This window comes from Canis lupus, chromosome 2 (assembly GCF_003254725.2).
Source record: "Canis lupus dingo isolate Sandy chromosome 2, ASM325472v2, whole genome shotgun sequence".
NCBI classification, from domain to species: domain Eukaryota; kingdom Metazoa; phylum Chordata; class Mammalia; order Carnivora; family Canidae; genus Canis; species Canis lupus.
The window spans coordinates 75234093-75261228 of record NC_064244.1 but is presented as its reverse complement, the minus strand read 5'-3'; the positions used below and the strand labels follow the sequence as shown (position 1 = coordinate 75261228).

The window sequence follows — 27136 nt, the reverse complement described above, 5'->3', positions numbered from 1 at the left end:
ACTGGACTATCTGGTGCTCGCTGAACTTGCTGATACTTCCCAGCCTCCCAGGGGCTCTCCCCTCCCATCCCCACAAGAGCTTCCTGCTTCAGGGGGGCAGGGAGTGTTCACCACCCCCTGGATGCCCACCACTCCCTGGATGTAGCCCTCCACCACCTTGTCTGATGAGGGACTGTGAGGCCCTCAAGGGAAGGGAGTGTTTCTGGAGCATTCCTTTCTTTCTTTTTACAAAAAGTTGAGGTAAAATACGTATAACATTTACCATCGTGACTGCTTTTCAAGTGTACAGTTCAGTGGCATTAAGCACATCTGCCGTGTCGTGTGCCCGTCACCACCGTCCATCTCCAGACCTCTTTTCGTCTTCCCAAACTGAAACTCGGTCCCCATGAAACACCAGCTCACCCTTCCTGAGTCCCGCAGCCTCTGGCAACCAGCATTCCATTTCCCATTTCTCTGGCTCTAAGTACCTCATTTAAGTGGAATCATAACAATATTTGTTTTATCATAACTGGCTTATTTCACGTTGAGTAATGTCCTCAAGGGTCACCCGTGTCGTAGCAGGTGTCTGAATTTCCTTCCTAAGGCTGAATACTATCCCGTTGTCTGGATATACCACATTTTGTTTGTCCATTCATCCGACAGCAGACACATTTGGGTTGTTTCTGCCTTTTGACTACTGTGAACACTGCTGTTGTGCGTAGAAGTATCTGCCTGAGACTGTGCTTTCAATTCTTTTGCGTATATACCCAGAAGTGGGACTGCTGGGCCATAGGGCAGGTCTCTTCTTGACGTTCTGAGAAACCTCCGCAGTTTTCCTCAGCAGCTGCCCCATTTTACGTTCCCACCCACAGTGCACCAGCATTCCAGTTTCTCCACATCCTCCCCAACATCCTGTTGTTTTGATAATCGCCACCCTAGCGAGTGTGAAGTGCTCTCCTTGCAGTTTCGATTTGTATTTCCCTTAATGGTTAGTGACCGTGAGCATCTTTCCATGGAGTATTTGGCCATCTGTACATCTTCTTTGGAGAAATGTCAACTTAAGTCATTTGCCCATTTTTCAATTGAGCTGTTTGTTTTTTTTTGTTTTTGTTTTTGTTTTTGTTTTAGTTGTAGGAGTTATAGGAATTCTTTATATATCCTGGATACTAATCCCTTATCAGACATGGGATTTGCAGATCTGTTCTCCCATTCCATGGGTTGCCCTTCACTCTGTTGATCGTGTCCCACTTCTTTCTGAATCACTGATGCCTGGCCAGGACCTGGCACAGGAACCACCACATTCATCTTTCCCACGTCCTGGTATGCCCTTGCTGAAAGATTTGAGCAGTCAGGTTCACACATTAGAAAGATCCCTCTGGCAGCTGATATGGAAACTGGACCTGTGGGCTCCCTGACTTACCCAAGCAAAGTCAACCCCCCAACCTCCAGCTCTGGGAGTATTTGGAGCTGCCGTATAGACACAAGGTGGGGTTTTGTAGCTTTGGCATCGATTTCCAGTGCTGACTCCTCCCCTCACTAGCGAGGCGACTTCAGACATGGGGCTCAGACCTATTTCCTCACCTGTAGAATGCGGCCAACAACACTTTCTCGGAAGGCTGTGGCAGTCTTTGGGATCACACGTCACAGTGATGGTCAGGAGAAGGTCGGCAACACAAGGGCAGAGAACATTGCGGCTTCTTCCCAGGGATGCCCCTGGCACCGTGCACAGGGCACGAGGCAAGGGTGACTGGCAGGAGGAGGTGGGGTGCTGACTCTCATTTCAGCGCTGTGCTCTCTCTGCCCGCAGTGGGACTCCATCAACGAGGTGGATGAGTCTTTCCAGCCCATCCACACGTACCAGGTGTGCAACGTCATGAGCCCCAACCAGAACAACTGGCTGCGCACGAGCTGGGTGCCCCGCGATGGTGCCCGGCGTGTCTACGCTGAGATCAAGTTCACCCTGCGTGACTGCAACAGCATGCCTGGCGTGCTGGGCACCTGTAAGGAGACCTTTAACCTCTACTACCTGGAGTCGGACCGTGACCTGGGCGCCAGCACACAAGAAAGCCAGTTCCTCAAAATCGACACCATTGCAGCCGACGAGAGCTTCACGGGTGCTGACCTGGGGGTGCGGCGCCTCAAGCTCAACACGGAGGTGCGCGGCGTGGGCCCCCTCAGCAAGCGCGGCTTCTATCTGGCCTTCCAGGACATCGGCGCCTGCCTCGCCATCCTGTCTCTCCGCATCTATTACAAGAAGTGCCCCACTATGGTGCGCAACCTGGCCGCCTTCTCGGAGGCGGTGACGGGGGCCGACTCGTCCTCGCTGGTGGAGGTGCGGGGCCAGTGCGTGCGGCACTCAGAGGAGCGGGACACGCCCAAGATGTACTGCAGCGCGGAGGGCGAGTGGCTGGTGCCCATTGGCAAGTGCGTGTGCAGCGCTGGCTACGAGGAGCGGCGGGATGCCTGTGTGGGTGAGCGCGCCACGCGTGGGTGGCCGGCCGGTGGGCTCAGTCGGGCGGGGCTGCTGGGGTGTCGGGGGGCATCGCAGCCCGCGGGCATCTGGGTGGCAAACCGTATCTGGGAAGATGGGTGACCCTCTAGTGTTTCTGAGTCAGCAAATACACGGGGCTGTGCGTGTGTGTGTGCGTGTGTAGCAGGGGGCGGGAGACCCTGCAGCCAGGAGGACCCTCTGTGGGCATTGCGGAGAGGTACGTCTGAGGACACCCGTAGGGTTGGGCGTCTAGCTGGGTACACGCACGTGTGAGGGAACAGTACGATGTGCTCACTTATATCGGCCGTTATTTAGGCACTTTTCACCTATTAACTTGCTTAGTCCCCAGAGCTACCCGGTGACACAGAAGCGACTGGTATCCTGGCTTTGTGGATGAGACTGAGGCACAGAGAGACAAAGCAGCTTGCCTAGGGGCACACAGCTAGGAAGAGGCAGCGCTGTGATTGGAACCCAGAACTGTGGCTCCAGAGCCTGTGCTCGAAACCACCAGACTTCTGTGGAGTGGAGGGAAGGGGACATGGTCCCGGGGGCATGAGTGTGGTATGGGGTCACTGTGGGAAGGTATGGTGGGCCGGGGCCCCCAGGGAGCACTGTCCGGGTTGAGTGTGTCACTGGGCCACCTGACCCAGCCTGCCTGTGTTTGGAGGGATCTTACCCAGGGACCCGTGGGAGAGGGCAGCCAAGGTCCTTGAGAAGGGGAGGGCCGAGAATGGGACAGCATGGCACCTGTTCCGTGAGCGCGCTCCTCGGCTTCCCACGCCAGAGACCAGGAGCAGGGCCCAGACCCCAGGCTGCGGGCTTGTGTGTCACACTTGCACAGTGCCCACGTGTAGCCAGGCGTCCCAAGCACCCGGGACACTGCAGGAGTTGCTTGGCCAGATAGCTGGCGCCCCAGCTGTTAGTGGCCTCGGCCTGGTTGCCCCTTGCCCTTCTCTCACCTCCCTGGGCGGAGGAGGGGGTGCTGGACACATGGTTGCCCAGCCTCTCAGGGCATCGTGGAGCCTGCTGTTGGGACCACTGGTGCTCCTCGGGGAGGAGGATGTTCCTGTGCAGGGATCAGAGAGACTGGAGCCTGGCCCCAGATAGGAACTGGGACGGGAGCCCTCCCTCAGCCCCAAGCAGGCAGGAAAGACCCGTTGGTGCTCCCAGGACAGAGCAGGGCACAGGCCGACAATTTCAGGTGGCGCTCAGGGCAGTTGTCTGGGATCAGGATACTCCATCCAGCCGCCAGGCCCCTGCTGACCCTTCCTGGGGCTCTCTGGGTCCCTTTAGAAATCCTTCGTCATGCTCCCGCCTGCCGTGAGTCTTCACCTCTGCAGAGCCCTAGCTCCCGGAACCTTCTGTGACGTTTGCCTGTTTCTGGACCTGTTCCGCCCCCCGTGGTCTAGTTTGTCAGGCTCCCAGGCTGCCAACCTCTCCTGGTTCCCATCTCCGCCATCCCTATACTTGTCACCCTCCCGCGGGGGGATGACAAACACCCCCGTTGCCTTTAGGCTCACGCACATCACTTCATTTGCTCACTGGAACAAGGCAGGTGTTGCGGTTCCATTTTGCCGATGAGGAAACTGAGGCTCAGGAGGTAGTGTCGCCGCACAGGCCTCACAGCTGGTGGGAGGTGGGCTGGGACCTGAGTCCGGTCTGGCTGCCTGGGAGCCACGTGCAGGTGGCCCAGGTGTATCCCTGGCCCGGCCTGACTGCTCTCCCCACCAGAGCTGGCTCCCAGCAGCCCCTCCTTCCGATGGGGACGGTAAGGTCCCTTAGCAACAATTTTTGAGTGTTTGCCACGTGCTAGGCACGTTAATAAGCACTTCCTACTTGTCACGGCAGTTAGTCATTCTGTTGAGCATCTGGTGTGCCCTGCCTTGGGGAGTCCACACGCTTTCTCATGCTCACGGAAGTCAGCTAAGCGAGGTAGCGTATCCCCATCTTACAGATGCGACAAACTGAGCCCTTCAGCCTAAATCACGGAGTAGGCTCTAATCCCCGGCTGGCTCCCTCCAGGGCCCTGAACTGCCAAACCCCACTGCCTGCTGACCCTGGGGTGACAGCAGAACAGGTAAGACCGGCACAGCAGAGGCCGTAATAATCAGGCCGGCTGGTCAGTGGTGCTGGTCACGGTCAAGGTCAGCTGCTGTCCCCAGCTCTGGGTTTAGTCTGCAAGTGCAAGTAAGCCACCTGTCTGTCCAGCAGGCAGTGGGACACACTGGCCCAGGGGAAGGACACTGGTCCTCCTGATGGTGGGGTCAGAGCTCTGGGGTCCTGCCCCAGCCCCCTAGTTTGACAGGGGTGGGAAGTGGAGCCCAGAGAGGGAACGTGTCTGCCCAAGGCCGCACAGCGAGTCAAGGGGAAAACTCCTGCCAGAAGCTCCCAAGTCCGGAGCAGCAGGACCTTCCCAGGTTTGGGAGAGGCCGAGGCCACTCCCCTTTGCCTGGCACTGCTGGCACGTTAATAAAAAATCACAAAGAAACGCCAAAGCAGGGTTAGGAAATTGCAGCATATTTTGAATTTTACATTTAAATCACAATACCACGTAATTATGCCAGTTGCAAGATAATTACAGGTTTTATAAAAAATATTAATTCCTAATGCACTGCAGGCAGAGAGGTTTGGGGACGGGATGCCAGGCGTAAGCCGCACAAGGAGAGATTTTTCTCACTCCTGTGGGTGGGTCTCTGTGACTGTCTGTGTGACCTCCTTGGGGAGAAGCAGCACAGGTCTGACACCGAGCCCCTGCACAAATGGCAGGCCCAGGCCGGCGGCCCTGCCTCAGGCCCCATCCCCACCCCTCGTTGGGTGGGTAGCCTGAGAGTGGGGGGTACTGGGGGCCAAGCAGGAGCCAGAACGGAGTGGGGTGCCTTTCTGGGCTGCATGAGTTGTCCTCTCAAAGCTGTGGCTCCCCTGTGCTCCCCAGGTGGGACACCCTGAGGACCGTGGGTGCCACCCCGCCCCCCCCCCCACCTTCTCCATCGGGCACTTGTCTCCGAACAAACAGCAGAGGAGGGAGGGCCGGGCTCTGGGGTCCCGGCTTGTTCAGCCCAGACCCACTGCCTTCCTGCCAGCAAAAGGAGGGGATCCAGAGCCCGAGGCCTGCAGCAGGGGTCGGCCCACGGCGATGGCCACCCTCCCAGCCTGCAGGCCCCCTCCCTGCTGCTCTTGCCCTCACAGCTGTCCTCAGAAGTGGCCAGGAAGCACCTGGTTTTACGGAGAAGACAGTGGGGTGCAGGGGAAGGGATCGGGCCAGTCACAGGGCTCTGGGAGACCTTCTGGAGACTGCCCTCGGGCCTCAGAGACCCACTGAGGAGCGTCAGGGCCGTGGGGAGCCGGCCAGTCTACCAGTGGCAAACTGGGGAGCCCGGAGAGCTGAAGTGAGTGGCCCAGGGGCTCGCTGTTAGGAGTGGTTGACTGGGGCCCAGACCTCCCAGCTCCCCGACCAGAGTGCTCCCCTCGTGACACTGTGCCAGACCCGTGACCTGTCCCCACACTGGCCGCAGCACCCCCACCCCCACCCCAGGCCGGGGACCGGCCTCTCGGAGCGTCACCCAGGGGAGCAGCAGCCCCAGCCTGAGGTCCCGGTTGCCATCCTTCCCGTCACCTGGGCGCAGAATGCAAACCACCCTCGGAGGCCCTAATCATTTTTCTATAAATATCAGAGAGTCTCGTTTTGGAGGGGGCGCGTGAGCGACGAGCTCCTTTGCCTTCCTGACTGTGTTTAAAATCTGATTTAGAATTAATTTCCTTTGGTCATCCACCGGCAGACACCTTATTTGTCAAATCTCAGGCTCTTGGCGGGGGAGAGGGGAGAGGTGGTGGGGCCGCAGGCAGCTGCCGGCCTGACGGGCGGCCCGGGCAAGGTGCCCTCGCAGGGGCAGCGGCCCCGCCTGGCGCTGGGCCCACACGCCGGCCACGCGGGCTCCGGAAGCGCCCCGGGTCGGCGGGCAGGGCCGGGCCCCGGCCCAGAGCTGCTCCATCTGTCTCAGCCATTAATTCCCGGCTCTGCCTCCAGGTCTCCGGGCTCCCCGAGGCCTGGTGATTAGTATTCTTATTAAAGATTATTTTATTTTCATTGCGCGGATTAATCTGGCTTGGACACGTTATAGCCATATGGGTATTAGCAGAGCGTGAGAACCGCCCACTGGCGAGCAGCAGAACGGCCGGGCCATCTCTGAGCCCTGGACGCGGGTTGGGACGCTGGGTGGGGGGAAGGCCCAGGCCCCAGAGGCTCCCCGACCCGGCCTAGGCCCAGGAGCTCGTCCCGCGTCCTCTCTGCCGGACAGGGGTGTTAACGCCAGCCGCGTAGCCTTGCGGTGAGGGCCAGGCACCGTCCTGGGGTGAATCCCCGTGTACTCACTCTCACAGCGGCCTCACAGCAGCCCGAGGAGGTGGTGCTCTTACTACCCCCAGTTTACAGATGAGGAAACTGAGGCCCAGCCACCTGCCCAGCGTCCCTTAGCCTAGGTGGAGGGGTTGGACCAGAAGGGGGGGTGCGGGCAGCCTGCTCCCGACTTTCTGCTCTTAATCGACAAGAGCAACATGAACTCAGTGACCGGTGGGGGACTCGGGGACCGCAGGCCGTCGTGCTGCGAATCACACCAGGGTGTTGCCGCACCTTTTCTGTGCCTCTCACTGCTCAGCTCCCTAAGAGCCGGACCAGCTCTTGCTTATCTCAGCTCCAGAGTAGCCGCTCAGTAAATTGGGGTGAGGGAATAAATGGGGGGCAGAGGAGCGAGCGGTCCCGGAAATGCTAATCGACGTGGATCTGCTCATTACCGGGAGGGTCCCGCTCATTCAGCTCAACGATGGGTTGCACCGGTATTTGCTGATGAGGTGCGAAGCCGGCTCCCGCTGCCCGGTTCCTGGGCCTGGAGGAAGGCTCTGCGGCTGTGCCTCAGGACCGGGTCTCAGGGCGGCTCTAGGAGGAGGGGGAGGAGGGGAGATCACAGTGTGCCAGCCAGGGTTCCTACGGCCTCCGCTCCCAGCTCCGTGTAGGCCCAAGGCCTCTTGGGGTCTCTCCAGTGGAAAGGGAAGGAGCCCAAACCGGAGGCACATTTTCTCAGCCCTTGAAACCACAGGCCCCGTCCGGCTCCACAGCCTCAGTCTGTGAAGCAAACGTAAGGGCAGTGGCATTCCTCCCGGCGTCAGGTGTTCTCTCGAGCTTGGAGAATTTTACAAATTAACTTGATTTTCGCTGCTCTAATGAGGAGGTACAATTTAAAAAATGACATGACGACTTTTCAAGCGAAGCTCCTCTCAAGCGCCACGTTTTCCAGATTGAGACTCGGTGGCTAGACATCCCGGCGAACTTCCCGGTGGTCGCTGTTGCAAAGGAGGTCAGGTCCGCGGTGCAGCGGGGAGCTGTCTGGCTGGTGGCACTGGTCCTGAACTCCCCGGGGTCTCCCTCTGCCCAGAGCAGATAATGACGGGATTGGCTCACTTGGAAAACTCCTACGGGCTCTGGCAACTTCTGCTCTGAACCAGACAGTAGGAAGGCTGAGATGAAGGAGGCAGCCCTGCAGCTAATGCACAGGGAGATGCCCACAAGCCCCCTCTGGTTTAGGAGAGTCGGACGTACAGATAAACAAGTACATTATAGGTGGTGCTACTGAGCAGAGATTGCAGAACTAGGGCAGGGAGCGGTGGCTTCTGTGCACCTGTGTGTGTGTGTGTGTGTCTGTGTGTGTGTGTGTGTGTGTGTACACGTGGAGGTGTGCAGAAAGGCTTCATTCGGAGGGACAGTTAAAACGAATCTTGAAAGAGTTCGACAGGTTGACAAAAGCGCCAGGCCATCCCGGGAAGCAGGCACAGCACGTGCAAAGGCCCTGAGGCAGGAAACACTACTGGATGTGGGGGATGGCCAGTCCTTCAGTTCGGCCTGTGGATGGGGAGGGAGGGGTGACACTGGAGAAGGGCTTTGAATGCCAGGTGCTGTTGTTCAGGCCATGGGGAGCCCATGAGGGTTTGAACTGCCAGTGACCAGGCCGGGTGTCCTTTCAGGGAGTTCCTCAATCTAGAATATTTCCATTTCCTGCATGGCTGACTTGTTCTTACTCTTTAGACAAGGACTGAGTATCATTTCCTCCTCCAGGAAGGTAGCTCCTCCCACCATTTACCCTTCGCCGCATCACCTGCTTTATTTCCTTCCTGGCCCTGAGCACAGCCTCCGTCACTGCGGGTGTCTCCCCCTCAAAGAGGCTGGCTCCGTGGGGGCAGATGCGTGTTGATCCTGTTCGTGGCTGTGTCAGTGCCGGGTGCTCGTAAATACTGGCTGAACGGGTGGGCCGGCAGGTGGCGGCTGGGACTGCGCAGCAAGGCCGGGTCGTCCAGGTGGGAGATGAGGAGAGGGTCACCCACAGGACAGGGCAGGTGACAGTGACCCAGGCTCTGGGAGGGGCGAGAGCCTGCGATTCCCAGGTAGCCCCTGTTGCTTGGGGGGCTTGTAAGACAGAGTCCGGGGCCCCGCGCCTGGCGCTTCTCACGAGGCGGCTGTGGCGGGGCCTGGAATCCGCACTTTTACTGGGGTCTTACCACCTGTCTCTTCTCCAGCCACATTCCCACCCGCCCCGTTCCCTTCCAGCTGTCGTTCCTCCCCGAGTCAGAACCCTCGGATGCTCAGCCTCGTGACCCGCACATCCGAGGCAGTGGCTCACTCGGGGACCGGTGTCCTGTGAGGGACAGATTCGGGCAGGGGACAGGCCTGGGTCGGAAGGGGCCACTGGAGGAGACGCAGCCCTGGGCTGAGGAGGCTCTGTCCTGTGCCGACGTCAGGGTGGGACTCGGGAATCAGGGTCCCGGCCTCAGCTCTGCCCCCGACTAGCTGTGCAGCCCTGGGGAAGTCCCAGGCCCTCTCTGTGCGTCAGTCCCTCCATCCCCAATGAAGGTCTGCGCCCGTGCCCCTTGGGAGATCCCCCTGGAAGCCTTGGGTCAGAGTGGGAGCCGTCCCGGGGCCTGCCGGGGGGCCCGGCTGGCTCACCTGAAGCCGCCTTGTCCTCCGCAGCCTGTGAGCTGGGCTTCTACAAGTCGGCCCCTGGGGACCAGCTCTGCGCCCGCTGCCCCCTGCACAGCCACTCTGCAGCCCCTGCTGCCCAGGCCTGCCGCTGTGACCTCAGCTACTACCGCGCAGCCCTGGACCCGCCATCCGCAGCCTGCACCCGTGAGTACCACCCTGAGCCCCAGAATCCGGGAGACTAGGGCCAGGCCAGGACCCCGGGCTCCCAGGGCTCCAGGGAGCCAGTGCTCCACGGGCGAGGCAGGGACAGGGGGCTCTCTTGGGCCAGGGGCCGGTCTAGGGTGGGAGGAGGTGACTCTGACTCTTCACTGGTGGCCTCGACCTCTCGGGGGTCCCTACCACCTCTCCAGGGAAGTCTTTCCTTCCCTCCTTCTGTCTTTCCTCTCTGCCTCGAGGGCAGACGAGAGGTGGCTTTGGTCATCTTCTGACCCTACAGTGATACCGATGTCCTGGGAGCCGGGGTGGGCCAGCCAGGGGGTTCCCATGAAGGGAAGGAATGTCGGAGGAGCCCCCGCTCGCTGTCATCCCTCCTGGACTGGTCAGAGCTGCCGTAGCGTGTGTAGGGTGTGTGCGTGAGTGTGTATCTGGGATACGTGTGGCTGCCTGCTTGGATGATGGCACGCGTGTGTCTGATTCTGTGTGTGCCCTGGGGTGCCTGCCGTGATCGACACTGTGCGTGTCTGTGTCGGCAGCGGAGCGGCTGCTATGGAAGATGCCTGCGGAGAGTGTGTGTGCTCGGGGGGGGGGGGGGGGGAGCGTCAGAGTCCTGCCCACGTACGGAGAGGGTTCTTGGAGGTGTGTGTGCACATCTGGGTCGGTCCCTGGCGGGGACTCCCAAGTCCCCATAGAGCTTGAAGGAATGTGCCTTGTGAGTTCAGTGCGTGCACACCTGGCCCTGCAGAGGAGGCGCGTGTGCCCAGAGAGGGTGTGCTTGCGTGTGCTCATGCCCGGGGTACTGAGGGGACTCCGAGGGACTCTGGCACCGAGCCTGCAGGGCTGCGTGACTGTCTCGGCGTTCTGCTGACGGCTGGCGGGGCTCCTTGGTTGCCTCCCCTCCTGGCCTGAAGGGGCCTCTCACGCCCCCATCCCAGCTGGGATCCCCGCAGCCAGCTCAGCGCCCCCCCGCCCCCCATTTGCCAGCCCTGGTCTCTTGTGGAGGGTGAGGGGCACTTCACACAGTTCTGACTGGTTTTGCTCCCTAATCTATCCCAGCCTCAGTCCCCAATCTCCCTGTCCCCCCCCACCCCCCATCTCCATCACACCCAGCCCCCAGGCTCCCTGTCCGTGGCAAGTGAGAGGGTCACAGAGTCTCACACACACACAGTCTCCCTCCCCCCTTCCACCCTTCTGCCCAGACCCTTGCATTTTCCCCTGGGCAATGACCTGCCGGGGCAGAAAGGATGGCCGAGTGACGTGGTGACGACCGTGGGCTCCGTGGCGAGGTGAGCCCAGGTCTAGGTCATGGGCACCTGCACTCAGCTAGCCAGACTCCAGTTTGTCTCCATATCCACAATTCTGTTCCCTGGGGTTCTAGAAGTCTTAAGACTACAAAAGACTGGGCTTTTAGTATTCCATACCTTTCAGATTCAGTGATTCTCTATGATTCTGAGATTCCACTCTTCTATTTTCTTAAGATCTAAGAGTCCCTGCCTGGGATGCTGAGAACTGGCATTCTGAGCCCCAGGGGTCCACGCGGCAACCCCTCAAGCCCTTCAGACTCAAATGCCCACCCCCAGGAGCCTGCCCCAGCCCCCAGGCCCCACTTCTGCAAAATCTCCGAGCTGCCCGGACTCCCGTGGGAGCGGGGTGGGCACACCCTGCCTCGGAGACCCCGCCGGCCTTCCTGGCGCCTCCACGCGCTCCACGGCGGGGTCAGGGATCTATACGGTAAATCCAGCCAGGGGTTAAGGAGAGGAGTGCAGAATGCAAATGGCAGGGGCATTTCATGCCCAGGGAGGCTGCTGTGGGCACCCCAGGGTTGTCAGGGTCTCCCCCCAGCTCTGGATGGAAATTTCGGGAAACAAACCCAGGATCCCTATGGTCCGACCGTGGGATGGTAGGGGGCAGGGATTTCGCTTTCTGTACACAGACCTGACACTGTGGTCCAGTCTGACGCCGCCTTTGCCCTCGGGGAGCTTCCAGAGGCTGGAGGGGGTGTGGCCTTAACCTGGGGGACCTTGGGTATCATGGGGGACTCCCAGCCCCTCCCTGGTCTGACCGGGGGAGACCGGACCAGGCCGGGTAAACGCCCTCCACTGCCGCCTGTCATTCTGTACTCCCCAGGGCCACCCTCGGCACCGGTGAACCTCATCTCCAGCGTCAACGGGACATCTGTGACCCTGGAATGGGCCCCTCCCCTGGATCCGGGGGGCCGCAGCGACATCACCTACAACGCCGTGTGCCGCCGCTGCCCTTGGGCATTGGGCCACTGCGAGACGTGCGGGAGTGGCACCCGCTTCGTGCCCCAGCAGACGAGCCTGGTGCGGGCCAGTCTGATGGTGGCCAACCTGCTGGCCCACATGAACTACTCCTTCTGGATCGAGGCCGTCAACGGTGTGTCTGACCTGAGCCCCGAGCCCCGCCGGGCCGCCGTGGTCAACATCACCACGAACCAGGCAGGTAGGCGGAGATGCTCCGTCCCCCAGCTTCCCTGAACCCCGGCCCTCACCGGATCGGAGAGGGCTGCTCCGGACTCGCTGTGGCACTCTGGGCAAGTGCCTGCCTCCCCCGGCCCTGCCTCCCTCAGCAGGCCTCGGAGCTCCAGGCCCTGCACGCCCTTAGAAAGGTAGCACATGCCCTGTAGGTGGGAGGAATCCACCAAGGTCAGAGACAGGCCAGCGTGGTGTTCGGAGGCTCCAGAACTTTCTCTCTGCCTCCATCCCTTCCCTGGTGCAGTGGGAATAATAGTACCTGCCTCGGGTACTATTGTGAGGCTTAAGTGAGAGAAATGAAAATGCTTAGCCCAGCACCTGGCCCAAGGTACATGCTCAATAAATGTCATTAAGAAACAAAATCACTCTGATTATCATTTTCCAGAACACCTGCCACTGCTGCCCCTGGGATGGATTTGGTTGCGCTGGTTTGAACAACAGCATTTATCTCTGTGTTCCTAGCCAGTTGGTGGGCTGCATTCAGCCCCCGAGCCCCTCCCTTTCCAAATTCTGGTGGCCCCCCCCACCCCCTCAGGTGACGGCCGACCCAAGAGCCCACCCACGGCAGCTGCCCCATCAGCAGCCACCCCAGCACACGTCTGGGACCGCTGTGGCCCCCACCCAGTCTCTTCCCGACACCACGCAGGCCTGGCCCAACAGAAACTATTCTCACCATGTCGCCGAGGAGGAGACCAAGGCTCTGTGTCACCACGTAGGAAGCAGCAGTCAGAATCCGAACCCCGGTCCGTCTCGCGCCCAAGTGAAACAGGCCCCCCGACTGTGAGCCCAGGCACCCCCTCCCTGATGCCAGGGCTTCATCCGCTCGAGGGGCTCTCATCGGACCAGCGTTTTGAGGCACCCACAGAATGCCCGGCCCTGTCCTTGGGGGCTGGTGACGCGGCGGGTGGGGGGGTGGGGACTAGGCTTGCGTGTCCTGTGCGTGGGCCCCTGCCCTTGCCCGCTGGTCTCTAGGGAGACTGGGGTGGGGGGCTGGCCGGCCGGGGTGCAGGCTGGAGTCCAGAACCCAGCAGCATTTCTGACGCCATCGGTTTGCTGCATCATGGACAGGAAAGCCCTCCCGTGGAGCCGCGCTCCCTTCCAGCCACCACACGGTCTCTCTTCACAGCCCTTCCTGCGAGAGACGTCTGCGCGGCCCTCCTGGGTCCTCTCTCTGTGGGCCTCCTCGGGCAGCTCTAGTCAGGCCTCTGGCCCCACCTGTCCCCTGAAGCTCAGTGTCCCCACCTGGCCACACTCAGTGGGGACTTCTCTCCCTGTTCTTCTCCCCCCACCCCACGGAACACTTGTGTCCTGCCCCCATGCCCCCCACACCACCCATGTCTGTCCACCTCTCTGCCCTGCCCTTCTCCGTCTCCCCCAGGCGTTCTTCTCGAAACAACCCCGGAAGGCTAGAGGACCCCGGGCTTGCCCTGGACCCTCCTCTCCTCCCTGCTCACCCTGGGCCATCTTTTCTGAGTGTCCTTATCAGGGCCTTATCACAGCTTGGGGTTCTACCCTCATGTGCTGACATTTGTCACCCGCACAGATGTCTCCCCTGAGGACCAGGTGCCCACTCCCACGCCAACAGCACCCACAGCCCCACACCTCCCATGGGCCCCCCATCTCGGGACACGGCACCACTGTTCATGGGGTCCCCTGAGCCCCAAACCCTGATGTCCCCCTGACCCTCCCTCCCTGTCTCTGTACCACGTCCACCCACCGGGCCTCCCTTCAGGTGACCACCTCCACCTCAGCCTCCTTCCAGCCCGTCTCTCTTAGCTCAGGCGCCATCACACAATGCCATAGGTTGGGGGCTTAAACCCCCCAAATGTACTGATCACGGTTCTTGAGGCCGGAGGTCCAAGACGAGAGGGCTGGCCAGTGGTCTCTAGTGAGAACCCTCTTCCTGGCGTCTGGATGGCTGCCTCTCGCTCTGTCCTCACAAGGCAGAGAGAGAGAGAGAGAGAGAGAGAGAAAGTCTCATCTCTTCCAATAAAGACACTAATCCCATCGCGAGGGCCTCTCCTGCATGACCCCATCTGATCGTCTCCCTAAGGCCCTAACTACAAATAGCATCAAGTTGGGGCTTAGGGCCTCTATATATGAATTTGGGGCTGGGGACACAGTTCAGTGCACAGCACGTCAGCCTCCCCATCACGTGTTGTCCGGGCAGCAGCAGGAGCCCGCGCCCCCGCCCCACGACGGCTTCTCACAGCACATCCTGAGTGGGCTTTGAAAGGGTGAGGTCCGGTGAGCCCTTTACCAGCTTCAGCCTGAGCTCAGATCCCGTTCGGAGCCTCCCCGGGCCAGGCTGGGGGCACCTATGCCACCCACCCCGCCCCCTCTCCGGCTCTCCTGGCTCCCTTCCTTGCAGCCACACCGGCCTCCCGTCCACCGGTCCCTCTTCCAGCACACTAAGCCCTTCCCGGCTTGGCCTTACGACTCCTGCAGAGTGGCAGCTCCTCTCTGCCTCTCTGTTCGGTGGCTGGTTCCTTCAGTCCTGGGTTCCACTGCCATCCCCGCTTAGGGGAGGCCCACCCTGACCACCCCCCACCCCTGCCCCAGCTAAAATGACCCGGATCCCCCGGCCCCCTGGGCATACCAGGTGCCCTCCATCACACGAAGCGCCTTCTTTCTGTCCCTCATGGTGCTTTTTTTCCCCCAATTTTTCAAAGATTTTTACGTATTTATACATGAGAGACACACAGAGAGAGGCAGAGACACAGGCAGAGGGAGAAGCAGGCTCCCCGCAGGGAGCCCAGTGTGGGACTCCATCCCCGGACCCCGGGATCATGACCCGAGTCAAAGGCAGATGCTCAATCCCCGAGCCACCCAGGTGCCCCCCTTTACGGTGCTTAAACAACCTGTGATTCTCCATCATTTGCCTTCTTACTTTCTCTCTATAGATCATAAGCCCCTAGTGGACCACAAGGCATGTGGAAGGCATTCAGGAAATCCTAGGGGGTGCCTGAGGCAGACAACAGCCCTGAGCAAATGGGTGAGGCCTGGCCTCACTGACTGCTTGCCCCCCCCTTCCCTTCCCTGCCCCCTCCCCCTTTTCCCCTCAACTCCTTTCCCTTCCCCCTCCCTTCTCCCTCCCCCTTTTTCTTCCTCTGCTCCAGAGCCCTCTCCTCTCCGGAGCCCCTCTGGTGCCCTCACCCTGTTTCCTCCCCATCTCTGCCCCCTTCTATGTCTGCTCCCCTCACACAGCACCTCTTGGCTTGGAAGTTCTTTGTTTTTTAAGAGGCGCCCACATATTGCTGGTGCTGGTGTGTGTTCCTCCCCAGAAGGTCTTACCTGGTCTGCACCTCCTCCTGGCAGGGTGTTGCCAGCTTCCCTTCCTGGATAGGGAAACTGTCACCCTGGACACTGGCGGTCCCAGCCAGCAGAAGGCGGGGCTGTGAACCCAGGCCTGATTCCCAGGCTGATGGGGGGCCCTGTACCACACACCCTCCAACTTAACTCTGGACTGACTTCTGAATCTTCATGGCAGAGTCACCCAGCAGTGTTATGGGCACCTGCCATGTGTGGTCCCCGCCTTCAGGGAGCGCCAGGTGTGCGGGGGACACAGGGTGTCCAGATAGGAGGCAAGAGCTGGGGGCGTGGGGTGGAGAGTCAGCCTGGCTGCGGCCCCCTGTACCTGGCACTTCCCAGCAGACTCACCTGGGGAGGGGGGTAGCTGCACTCCGTCACCGAGTGAGGGATGAGAGGTGACCTAGTGTGACAGGGGGACAGGGGCGGGCTAGGAAGGCTCCGATGGGCGTGGCTCACGGCCTTTCCCGGAGTCCCCGAGTGTCAGAGCTGCTGCAGTCGTACCCTCCAAACCCAGGCAGTGAGGACAGGTTCCTTCCCTTCTTCCCCTCTCCTTCCTCCTCCTCAGGCACTCCTGAGAGCCTGTGTGGCCCCAGGCCCTGGGCTGGGGGTGGGGGTGGGAGACGTGGAGATAGAGACATCTAGTGGTGGGGCCCTGGGTGGTGGGACCCCAGGGCGAGCAAGAGTTTTCTGCTTGTTGGGCTGGTGGGGCTCCAGCAAGCTTCCGGGGGATGAGAGGAGGAGGAGGCATGAGCTGGGGTAGTCAGGCCTCCTCTGGGTCGAGCCGGGCCCAGCATCCTAGACCAGAGCCAGGCTGTGCCGACCCCATGGGGCCAATCAGAGCCGCAGCTGACTTACTAGAAGGATTGGAGGGTGCTGGCTCTCCTGGGATGGGGGCAGGACAGTTGGCAAGGTGAGCATGGCCCAAGCCAGGATCCCTGGGACAGAGGCCAGTCATCACCCACCCACCCATCTGACCGAGGCTGGCCTCCCTCCCCTAGCCCCGTCCCAGGTGGTGGTGATCCGCCAGGAGCGGGCGGGGCAGACCAGCGTGTCCCTGCTGTGGCAGGAGCCAGAGCAGCCCAACGGCATCATCCTGGAGTATGAGATCAAGTACTACGAGAAGGTACCAGCAGGGCAGGGGGAACGGGGAGGGGAACCAGGCGGGAGGACCCTCGGCTGACCACGCTTGTCATGGGCAGGACAAGGAGATGCAGAGCTACTCCACCCTCAAGGCTGTCACCACCAGGGCCACCGTCTCGGGCCTCAAGCCGGGCACCCGCTACATGTTCCAGGTCCGCGCCCGCACTTCCGCAGGCTGCGGCCGCTTCAGCCAGGCCATGGAGGTGGAGACCGGGAAACCCCGTGAGTGCCGGGAGCGGGGAGGCAGGGAGCTGGGCCAGGCCCGGCGCCGGGGCCGTGGCGGTCAGAGGAAGGGAATGTGCCGAGCTGGTGCCTGTGCTGGATTGGCATTTTTACAGGTGAAAAACCAAGGCTCAGAGAAGCCGAGCGGCTTGCCCAAGGTGACCGGGCTAGTGACAGCGCACCCACCACGGGCTTTCACTGAGTAGCAGTGTGACTGGCGGGCGTCACGGTGCCCTTGCCCTCGTAATCATCCCCGAGACCCTCTAATGAGTCGCCGTTATCCACATCCCCATTTCACAGATGGGGAAAGTGAGGATCAGACCCATAAAGTGAATTGCCCAGGTCACCCAGCAAAGCAGGATTTGAACCTGGTCAGTCTGGGGGACAAACTTTGTGCCCCTTCCCCAGCATCATCCTAACCCCCAGCCTCCAGAACAGAGGTTCTCACAGTGTGGTCTGGGGCAGCAGCACCTGGGAGGTGTTGGAAATGCTGATTCTCAGGCCTCACCCCAGACCTGAATCGGAAACTCTGGGGTGGGGGCCCAACAATTCAGGTTTTATCAAGCCCTCAGGGCGATTCTGAGACACATTCAAGCTTGGGGGTGCCCTGCCCCTATCTCCAGCTGCTTGGGGTCTTCTCTGTGCTCTTTACTGGGGGGGCCCCTCCAGGGGGTGGTGTAGGATAGAAAGGTTCAAGGCCAAGTTGATGCCCCTCTTCAACCGATGTGTGTGTCCAGCGCTCTGAGGCCTGATACCACGTTGAGACTGCCCGGCTCGGAATCCTGCCCGGCCCAGTCTCATTTAGTGTGGGGCCTGGAGCGAGCTCCCGGAGGTCTCTGAGCCTCAGTGTTCTTGTCTGAAAACTGAAGACAATCCTGGGGTCTCCCTGGGACTGGGACAGGAACACGCACCTCTCAGCACATTCTCAGCTTTGTTGCTGTTTGAGTAACAGGCGGGACAGGCCTATGACGGGTGGGAGACGCAGGCTCAGAGAGGCCTAGAGATTCTCCACGGCCCCGCAGTCCCAGGAAGTGCTGGTGCCAGGTGGGAAGCCAGGAGGCCCCGCCCCCCCGCAGGGTGTTGAAGGGGAGGCTTAGGAGAAGGGAGGGTGAGGGCAGAGGAGGAGCCAGCCTGTGACCTGACCCACTGCTGAGTCAGAGGCACCAGGTCCCTGGGCCTGAGCGGCCGGTCCCCCCACCCTGCTTTCCTCCCCCAGGGCCCCGCTACGACACCCGGACCATTGTCTGGATCTGCCTGACGCTCATCACGGGCCTGGTCGTGCTTCTGCTCCTGCTCATCTGCAAAAAGAGGTGGGTGGTCCTGGTCCCCGGCCACCCGAGCCCCTCCTCTGGGGCACTGTGTCTCCAGCCTGTCCCAAGCCCCACCAGCTGGTGGTCCCCTTGCGCCTGGGGCTGGGTTCACCTCCAAGAATACCTGTTCTTCCCTTCCTCGCGGAACACTTGTGTCCTGCCCCCCACACCCCCATGTCTGTCCACCTGTCTGCCCTGCCCTTCTCCGTCTCCACCAGGCGTTCTTCTCGAAACAACCCTGGAAGGCTGGAGGACCCCGGGCTTGCCCTGGACCCTCCTCTCCTCCCTGCTCACCCAGGGCCATCTTTTCTGAGTGTCCTTATCAGGGCGGCTTGGGGTTCCACCCTCATGTGCTGACATTTGTCACCCGCACAGACGTCTCTCCTGAGGACCAGGTGCCCACTCCCGCACCCACAGCACCCCCAGCCCCGCACCTCTCAGGACATGGTGGGCCCCCCTTCTCGGGACACAGCACCACTGTTCATGGGGTCCCCTGAGCCCCAAACCCCGGTGTCCCCCTGACCCTCCCTATCTCTGTACCACATCCACCCACCTGCCAGTCCCACCGGGCCTCCCTTAGGTGACCACCTCCACCTCGTTTAATCTGTGATGCGGAAATTCCGGTCTCACTTTGCAGGTGAGCTAGTTGGGGATCAGAGAGGTTAGGCGTCTTCCGCCAAGTAGATGTCAGAACTGGGACAGGGACCCAGGTCTGTGAAAACTAAAGTGGTCATTCTCTCTCCCAGTCCATCCCAGAGGGAGGTGGAGATAGGACACTGGGCCTGGTGTGGGCTTAGGATCCCAGACAGCAAGGGCTGGAAGCATCGTCCTATACATGGAGACACAGGCCCAGGGAAGGGAGGGAGCTTGCCAAGGTCCCACGGTGTCATAGATACCAGAGGCCTTGTCCCCACCCCCTCACCAAGGGTGGTTTCATGTAAAAAGGGGGCTTATAATGTGGAGACTGCTGTGCAGGCCAAAGGTGTCACCATCCGGCTGGGGTGAGGGCCTGAGGGCGGAGACTCCCCTCTGCAGGGGCAGGAGCTGTGGTGGCAGGAGCTGTCCCTAAAGGGAAAGGAGCTCGAGGGGCAGAGTCCTGATTTGTCCCCAAACGGGATCAGGGCTGAGGCCAGGGCCGTCTTCCACAGGCACTGTGGCTACAGCAAGGCCTTCCAGGACTCGGACGAGGAGAAGATGCAGTATCAGAACGGGCAGGGTGAGTGCGGGCGCCAGGCACGTGGGGCAGGGAAGAGGAGGTCACGGTGGGAGCCAGCGCGGCTCTGGGGGTGCCCCGGAAAGATGCGAGCCCCAGAGAGAGACAGCAGGATGTCAGAGACCCGGGCCCTCAGAGGCCAAGTGCTGTTCACCTTTGTTGGGTGTGCAGACCCCACAAGGATGCTGGAATCCCTCTGCCCGGGGGCATGCACAGATGTGTGCACTCACACACAATCTTGGATACAATTGTGGAGGGAGGGGGTGTCGTATACTCTTGGCTAAGAACCCGTGCTACAGAGAGCTTGTTCAGGACCCTGCAGAGACCCCAGGAGACGAGGCAAAGAGGAGGAAGCCTACCTCCACACCTCACTTTTGTGCCGTGGTGGACGTTAGTATCGATTCTGGTACCGATTCTCATTGAGCTGAGTACAGCCTCCGAATCCTTCTTAACACAGTTTTCTGGAGAACTGCTTTCAGCCAAGGTTGGCGTGTGTGATTGCAACATTTTTACCCCTGAGCAATTTAGAAAGACCCTAAAGACTCTAGAAGTGACCCCAAAAAACAACAGATACGTTCAGAACTCACTGGAGACCCCCGAAACCCCCAGAGACCACATAGCTCCTCCGTAGAGACCCCATTTTCACTCAATAAGCACTTATCGGGCACCTACTGTTTGCCACCTACAACCTGAGCTTCCGAGGGATGCTCCTTACTGCCCGCCCCCCACCCAGCCCTATCCCAGGCCCCTGCAATGCTGCAGGGAAAATCTCCTGCACCCCACTGATGATCCTTCTCTCCTGGGCCCTCAGCACCCCCACCCGTCTTCCTGCCCCTGCACCACCCCCCGGGGAAGATCCCAGAGCCCCAGTTCTATGCAGAGCCCCACAACTACGAGGAGCCAGGCCGGGCGGGCCGCGGTTTCACTCGGGAGATTGAAGCCTCCAGGATCCACATTGAGAAAATTATCGGCTCTGGTGAGCCTTGGGGGCTGTGAAGGGGGGTGCCCGGGGGAGGGGCCCCAGGGCAGAGGGGGAGGGGAGTCACTGCGCACAGGGGTGCAGGGGGTGCAGGAGGGCGCTGGGGTCCCAGTGCAGAGAGGAGGGTCCCACAGCCCTCCCCTGCCCGCCCTGCTCGGGCTCTGCAGGGGAGTCCGGGGAAGTCTGCTACGGGCGGCTGCGGGTGCCGGGGCAGCGGGACGTGCCCGTGGCCATCAAGGCCCTCAAAGCCGGCTACACGGAGCGACAGCGACGGGACTTCCTGAGTGAGGCGTCCATCATGGGGCAGTTTGACCACCCCAATATCATCCGCCTCGAGGGCGTCGTCACCCGCGGTACGTGCCACGCGAGGGCAGCCTCACCCTGCAGGAGCCCTCCTGCCCGGGCCAGAAGTCTGGGTCCACCCCTGGGCCACCGTGCTCTGCCCCTGCCCTGCCCCTGCACCCCCCCGGTTCAGGTCCTCCGATGACTTGGTTGGGGAGGAGGCCCAGAGCCCGGGACCCCAGTGGGAACCCTGGGCTCCCCAAAGCCCTCAGTGCAGGCCAGCCCACGGGAGGGGGCGTGTTCCTGGGGTCTCCCATTAGCAGACCTGATCCCCCCACCAAGAGCCACCCCCTCCCCTTGCCCCTCCCCAGGCCGCCTGGCAATGATTGTGACCGAGTACATGGAGAACGGCTCTCTGGACGCCTTCCTGAGGGTGCGTGCCCACCCCGCCTTCCACATGGGCCCGGCGGAGGGAAGCTCATTCTGGGTGTTGGGAGAGATGTGAGGTCCCCAAACACCCACAGAGTTCGGGCCCAGTGGACCTGGGGAAGGGGAGTGAGGTACAGGGACGGGTCTCAAGGGTCAGCCCATCCGATTGCCTTTCAGCCCCGCAGCACATGAAGGTCCCTCCGCTGCTCGGGCTGCTCTGCCCCGCACACGGGCGGAGAGGGGGGCCTCCCTGGAGACCCAGGGCCCCAGCCAGCCGGGCGGCATGGTGGGGGGGTGGAAATCACTGGACTCCCAGCCCCTGCCCTTCCGTTTATCTGCTGGGTGTTCGGGCGCAGGGCTTCACCTCTCTGGGCCTCCGTTTCTCCTTCTGCAAAATGGGTGAGGAGTCATCACAGCCCCACCTCCCTCTCAGGGTCGCTATGAGCGTAAATGAGACCGTGAGAAGGACCTGAAACAGGAACATGCTTCATAAGCAGTGAAGATACTTTGCAAGCTGCGCAGAGCCTTTCTGAAGCCGAGCCATGTCCCCCTACAGACTCACGACGGGCAGTTCACCATCATGCAGCTGGTGGGCATGCTCAGAGGCGTGGGGGCCGGCATGCGCTACCTCTCGGACCTGGGCTACGTCCACCGGGACCTGGCCGCCCGCAACGTCCTGGTTGACAGCAACCTGGTGTGCAAGGTGTCCGACTTCGGGCTCTCCCGGGTGCTGGAGGACGACCCTGATGCGGCCTACACCACCACGGTGCGTAGTCCCACCCGCCTCCAGGCCCGGGAGGGGCAGGGCAGCTCAGGAGGTCTCCCCCACGCGGAGCTAAGTGAGGTTGGAAATGTCGGGATTGCCTTCCACCCGGTCCTACCTCTCTTCTCTGCATCTCGGCTCCCCCTCTGGGAAGTGGGAGCCCCCTTTCCCGCCTTTCCTGTATCTCTGGGTGGCCTGGGGAGACACACTGGGGCTGTCTCTCACTCTCCCCACTGTCACTCGCTCTCCGGGAGACTTTGGGAGAGTTGGGGTCTCTCTGAATCACAAATCCACTCCACATGTGTCTGTAAGGATTGGCTAAAAAGTGGTGTTTTCAGAACATGCTCCGTAGAGAGGCGGGCTCCTCCAGAGGATCCTTGGGGGCTGCCGTCAAGGCAGGAGGCTGAGTGGAGAGGCTCGGGCCCCCCACCCTGCCTCAGTGAGAACCTTCCCTCTGGGGTCTCACCTGCCGAGCATCCGAAGGAACAACTTTTCACTTAGAGAAGGGATTTTGTGACACAAGCAAGAACAAGAAGGAAAGGAAGGAAGGGCAGCTGGGACAACGAGCAAGCCGTGCTCCGCGGGCCTCGTCCCTCGCAGGGGCACCAGCCCGTCCCTGGCTCTTAACTGAGCACCTACTATGTTTCAGGCGCACCACGCGCTTCCTTTGCTCAGTCTTCGGAACAGCTGAGGGTGGGTGTCCGCGGGCGGAACAGGTGCTCCAGGAAGGCGGAGGCCGCGTCTCGGCCCCTGGGCTGCCCCGACCCGGTGCTCAGCTCCCTGCCTCGGGCTGCGGAGGGGCGCCCAGCACCCCCGTGTGTCTTGCAGGGAGGCAAGATCCCCATCCGCTGGACCGCCCCCGAGGCCATCGCCTTCCGGACCTTCTCCTCGGCCAGCGACGTGTGGAGTTTCGGTGTGGTCATGTGGGAGGTGCTGGCCTACGGGGAGAGGCCCTACTGGAACATGACGAACCGCGACGTGAGTCGGGGACCCTGGCTGGGCAGAGGCGCGGGGGCCGTGGAGGGAGGGACGGCCTCCAGCCCCGCGCTGTGCTCGCCCCACCCCAGGTCATCAGCTCCGTGGAGGAGGGCTACCGCCTGCCCGCGCCCATGGGCTGCCCCCGCGCCCTGCACCAGCTCATGCTCGACTGCTGGCACAAGGACAGGGCTCAGAGACCTCGCTTTTCCCACATTGTCAGTGTCCTCGATGCCCTCATCCGGAGCCCGGAGAGCCTCAGGGCCACCGCCACAGTCAACAGGTGCCTGGCACCCGCCCCAGCTCTGCCCAAGCCCAGCTGCTCTCCCAGTATTTCCCTGGATAAGGCCCAGACTTAGTGTAAGCCCTGACATCCGGACCACACCTAGCCTGGGTCCCAAAGCCCTTTTCCTGGCCCCCGTCCTGCCTGAACCCCTGACGCCTGCCCTGCCCGGGCCCCTGACCCCTGTCCTGCCTGGGCTTTCCTCAGCCCTCTCCTTTCAGACCTGGGGGCTAGCTCCTCAGACCCTTTGCCCACGACTGAGCCTGGGGGGCTGAGCGTGGCTAGTGCCCGGGTCCCTGAGGAAAGCAGGGGCCCTGGCAGGCTACTTACCAAGGGCCTCTGTGCCTCAGGTGCCCGCCCCCTGCCTTTGCCCAGAGCTGCTTTGACCTCCGAGGGGGCGGGGGTGGCGGCGGGGGCCTCACCGTGGGGGACTGGCTGGACTCCATCCGCATGGGCCGCTACCGGGACCACTTTGCTGCCGGCGGCTACTCCTCCCTGGGCATGGTGCTGCGGATGAATGCTCAGTGAGTGCAGGGTCGGGTGGTGCCCGTGGAGACGGGGCAGGGGAGGAGGGCAGGGGACCAGAGGCAGGGCCCCTGAGGAGGTGGGAAGCTCCAGGGGATGGGTGTGTCCCCGTCTTCATGATTCCGGGCCTCCCAGGCCAACCTGGTCAGCACCACCCTTCCTTCACAGGGACGTGCGTGCCCTGGGCATCACCCTCATGGGCCACCAGAAGAAGATCCTGGGCAGCATCCAGACCATGAGGGCCCAGCTGACAAGCACCCAGGGGCCCCGCCGGCACCTCTGACCCAAAGCCAGTGGGGCCTGGGTGGCAACTAAACCTGACCCGGGTCACGTCGGCCTTCAGAGGACTTGCAGGGTTGGCCGGGGGTCAGGAGCTCCAAGGTCCCTCCTCTCAGGTGCCAGGGAGGCCAAGAGCTCTGCCGCAGGACCTGGAGTTACCAGGGGTCAGGCTGCCTGGGAAGGGGCGTCTGGTGCCCAGCACTCCTGGGACATCTGCCCCCAGGGCAGACGGGCTGGGGCCTAGTGACACTGAGCCTAAGGGAGACATCACTCACCTGCCTCTGTGTGTGTGTGTGTATGTGTGTGTATGTTCATATGCTGTAGGGGTGTGTTTTCATGAGGTCCTGGGGGCCCCTGTGAACATTTGTGATCACGTGTGTGTGTCCACCCATCAGGCCCAAGCATGGGTGTGTGCTGATGGCGTGCGTGCTTCTCCATCGCGGTCGCGGGCGTGTGTGCGTGACCATGGATGGCACGTCCTGAATGAGGATGTGTGTCACAGGCCCGTGGGCGCAGAATTTGGTGTGACACTGCCCAGCGGATACGGGCCCAGGCCCCAGCACCCATGGGGACTAAGGAGAGGCTCACGCCCACCTCCCCCCACACCTGGAGGCGGGAGTTAGGGGCCACTTTGGAACCGCACCAGCACCAGGCCCACCCTTGTCTCCGCCCGGGTGAGCCCTCCCCCGGCTCTATCTCAGGTCTGAGCCCTCCCTCTAGCAGGTGGGGGGCCGCCTGCAGCCTCCACCTGGCTCCCACCGCTGCTTCAACAGGAAAACAGGGTTCCCGGCCAGCCCCTCTGGCCACCTACTGTGTAGGCATCACTGTAGAGGACACAAGATGCCCTCAGCTGGACTTGGCTGCCGGGTCAGGGGCCAGGGGCCATGACCTTCCCTCTGGGCTCTGATGCCCCCCCGTGGCCCAGGGCTCCTCACTTGGAAGCCCCTCGCCAACCTCTCACTGCCCAGCCCTGGCCTGCGCACCCCCTCAATCCTAAGATCAGGGACCGTGAGATCCCAGCTCTTCAGCCCCATGTCCACCCCTCTCGTACCACCTGGGGAGACCAAAGCCTACAGAGGGGGTGTGCCTCGGCCAAGGTCACACAGCAACCAAGCTTCAGAGCCGAGGCCTCCTGCCTCCCAGCCCAGGGCTCCTTACCCCACACACCACCCCACACCGACAGCTGTGGGTGAAGGGGGCTTCGGAAGCTCCCCCATCCCGAGACTGACCCTCCCCTTTACGGCCCACCAGGGTATGTAAATATCTTTTTTCTACCATGCCAGAATATTTTTTCCTCACTCCTGACAATGCAAAAATGGTCTTCAAAGCACATAAAAAGCACCCAGGGTGAGAAAGCACCATCCCAGGGGAAGCTTGGCAGGCAGGGCTCAAGGAACCCCACTGAGCAGGATGCCTTGTGCCCCTGCCGGCCCCAGAGGGAAGGGCGAGCCCAGCTTCCCACCCCCTGCCCAGCCCTCCCCCTAGCCAGCACAGCTGTTCCGCAGAGACACCAGCACTGAGCCCCCCTTCCTCCTGCAATAATTTGGGGAGTCTCAGCCCCGCCTAGGTGCTGCGGCCAGCTCTCTACACCTCTATATATTATATTACTATATAGCCGAGCTGTTCTTCCTTCCTATGGAAGTCGGAAACATGGTCAGGACACGATCCGGGGAGGACCCTGTCTTCCTCCTATCCCCACCCCACTCTCACCCAGTTCCTGGGCTCTGATCCTCACGGTCAAGGTGGACACAGTGGGCCTGGCACTTGCAAAAGTGTGGCCCCTGCCCCAGGCGTGAGGTACCCTTGGGGTCCCAAGGATCTGCTGCTCTGTGGTCTTCATCCTGAGTCTTGAACTTGCCCACAATGAGAATAAATCCTGCCTCATCTTTACCTGTGTCCCCCCTTTTTTTCATCCTGCCAACGTTGACATCACCTGGTAAGAGCAGCCTCATGCTGTGCACCTACTGTATGCATCCCGTACATTTTTTCCTGCTCTGGTCTTCTCATCTCTCCCAGGGGGTAGGATTCATGCACCCATTTTATATACAGGGAGGCTGAGTAGGCCTGAAGCCAAGTTTAGGGGGCGCTGAGCCAGAACCCCAGTTTGTCCAACTCCAAAGCCTGTGCTAGGAAGTCCCCCCCATGGGCCCCAAATTCTCTCTGTCAAGATGTGCAGATGGTGCTGAACACTGGAGCACTATTGCTTGCAAGCAGGCATTGCCTTTGCCTCACAGTTTCTTGGAAAAGAAAGACATCCTCTGGAGGAGGAACACATGAGGAAGGAGCATTACATGGGAACAACTTGGGACCAAGGTGTCCATTGAGAGACCTGGGTGCCGCGGGCAGGGAAGGGATGCAAGCCCCCCCTGTAGTGACATCGGGCTGAGGATACAGAAGCAGCAGGAGCCAGGGCAGTGGCATCGGAGGCAGAGCAGAGCCCAACTAGTCCATTTGGAGAAGATGCCCCAGGGGATCCTATTGGTGCACAAGCCAGTGATCTCCAGCGGCTCCACAAGCTGAGGGAAGGAGCTCCATCCTCAAACTGGAAACACTTTCACTGTGTTTCCTTCATTGTCTCACTATTGATCACAGTAGCCCTATCAGGTTGGTGATATTGTCTCCATCTTACTGTTGGGCACAAGCATGCTCAGAGAGGCCGGTGTCCCAACCGGCGGAATGACCACGTAGAGCTAGAACTATGGTTTCTAGCCAGGTGTGTTTCTCCTGAAACTCTACACTCTGCTCCGGGCCTCCTCTCCATGGGACCAGCCATCTCCTATGAGGAAGAACCTGTTACTACACACTTCCTTCCCTAAGGGAAGGAACCACCCGAGCCTATGGTGCACCTACAATGTCCTGGTGACACTGGGGGATACAAAGATGAAGGCAGACCCTTTCAGAAGCTGAAACTTGGTGGAGGTATGGAGTGCACAAAGTGGCTCCCCAGTCAGATGGCTAGGCTAAGCGTCCAGGAAATGGGACACAGAGAAGGATTAGAGAAGATCAGAGGAGAGAAAGTCTGGAGGGCCTAGGGCTGTCACCAAGGACTTCATGGAGGAGGAAGCATTCAGCTGAGCATTGAAAGATGGGAAAGATTTAGAGGTTCATTTCCCTTGTGTGAGGATGGATGCAGAGAAGAGGAAGAGTAACAGCTAGACAAGAAACCAAAACAAGCATTCATGTCTAGGAGGCCTCGCTATCATAAAGTCAGCTAGTCCCCTCCAATTTAATTTATACATGTGATTCCCAATACAATTTGCAATGGGGTTCTCTCTGCAA

The 27136-nt window shown here is 60.8% G+C and overlaps 1 protein-coding gene across 1 annotated transcript in view; it reads left to right on the top strand.

Moving 5' to 3' along the window:
- EPHA8 (EPH receptor A8) overlaps positions 1–25741 on the top strand; it is a 35603-nt gene extending 9862 nt beyond the window's left edge. Inside the window, exons 3-17 of the mRNA XM_025447819.3 lie at positions 1787–2450; positions 9483–9638; positions 11778–12113; positions 16456–16580; positions 16657–16819; positions 18036–18129; positions 19278–19345; positions 20154–20318; positions 20489–20674; positions 20975–21036; positions 21589–21798; positions 22624–22773; positions 22863–23053; positions 23404–23577; positions 23747–25741. Of these exons, the coding sequence (XP_025303604.1) occupies positions 1787–2450; positions 9483–9638; positions 11778–12113; positions 16456–16580; positions 16657–16819; positions 18036–18129; positions 19278–19345; positions 20154–20318; positions 20489–20674; positions 20975–21036; positions 21589–21798; positions 22624–22773; positions 22863–23053; positions 23404–23577; positions 23747–23861 (2859 nt within the window). The 3' untranslated portion in view covers positions 23862–25741. The remainder of the gene's footprint in view (positions 1–1786; positions 2451–9482; positions 9639–11777; positions 12114–16455; positions 16581–16656; positions 16820–18035; positions 18130–19277; positions 19346–20153; positions 20319–20488; positions 20675–20974; positions 21037–21588; positions 21799–22623; positions 22774–22862; positions 23054–23403; positions 23578–23746) is intronic.
- Positions 25742–27136: the final 1395 nt, after the last annotated feature.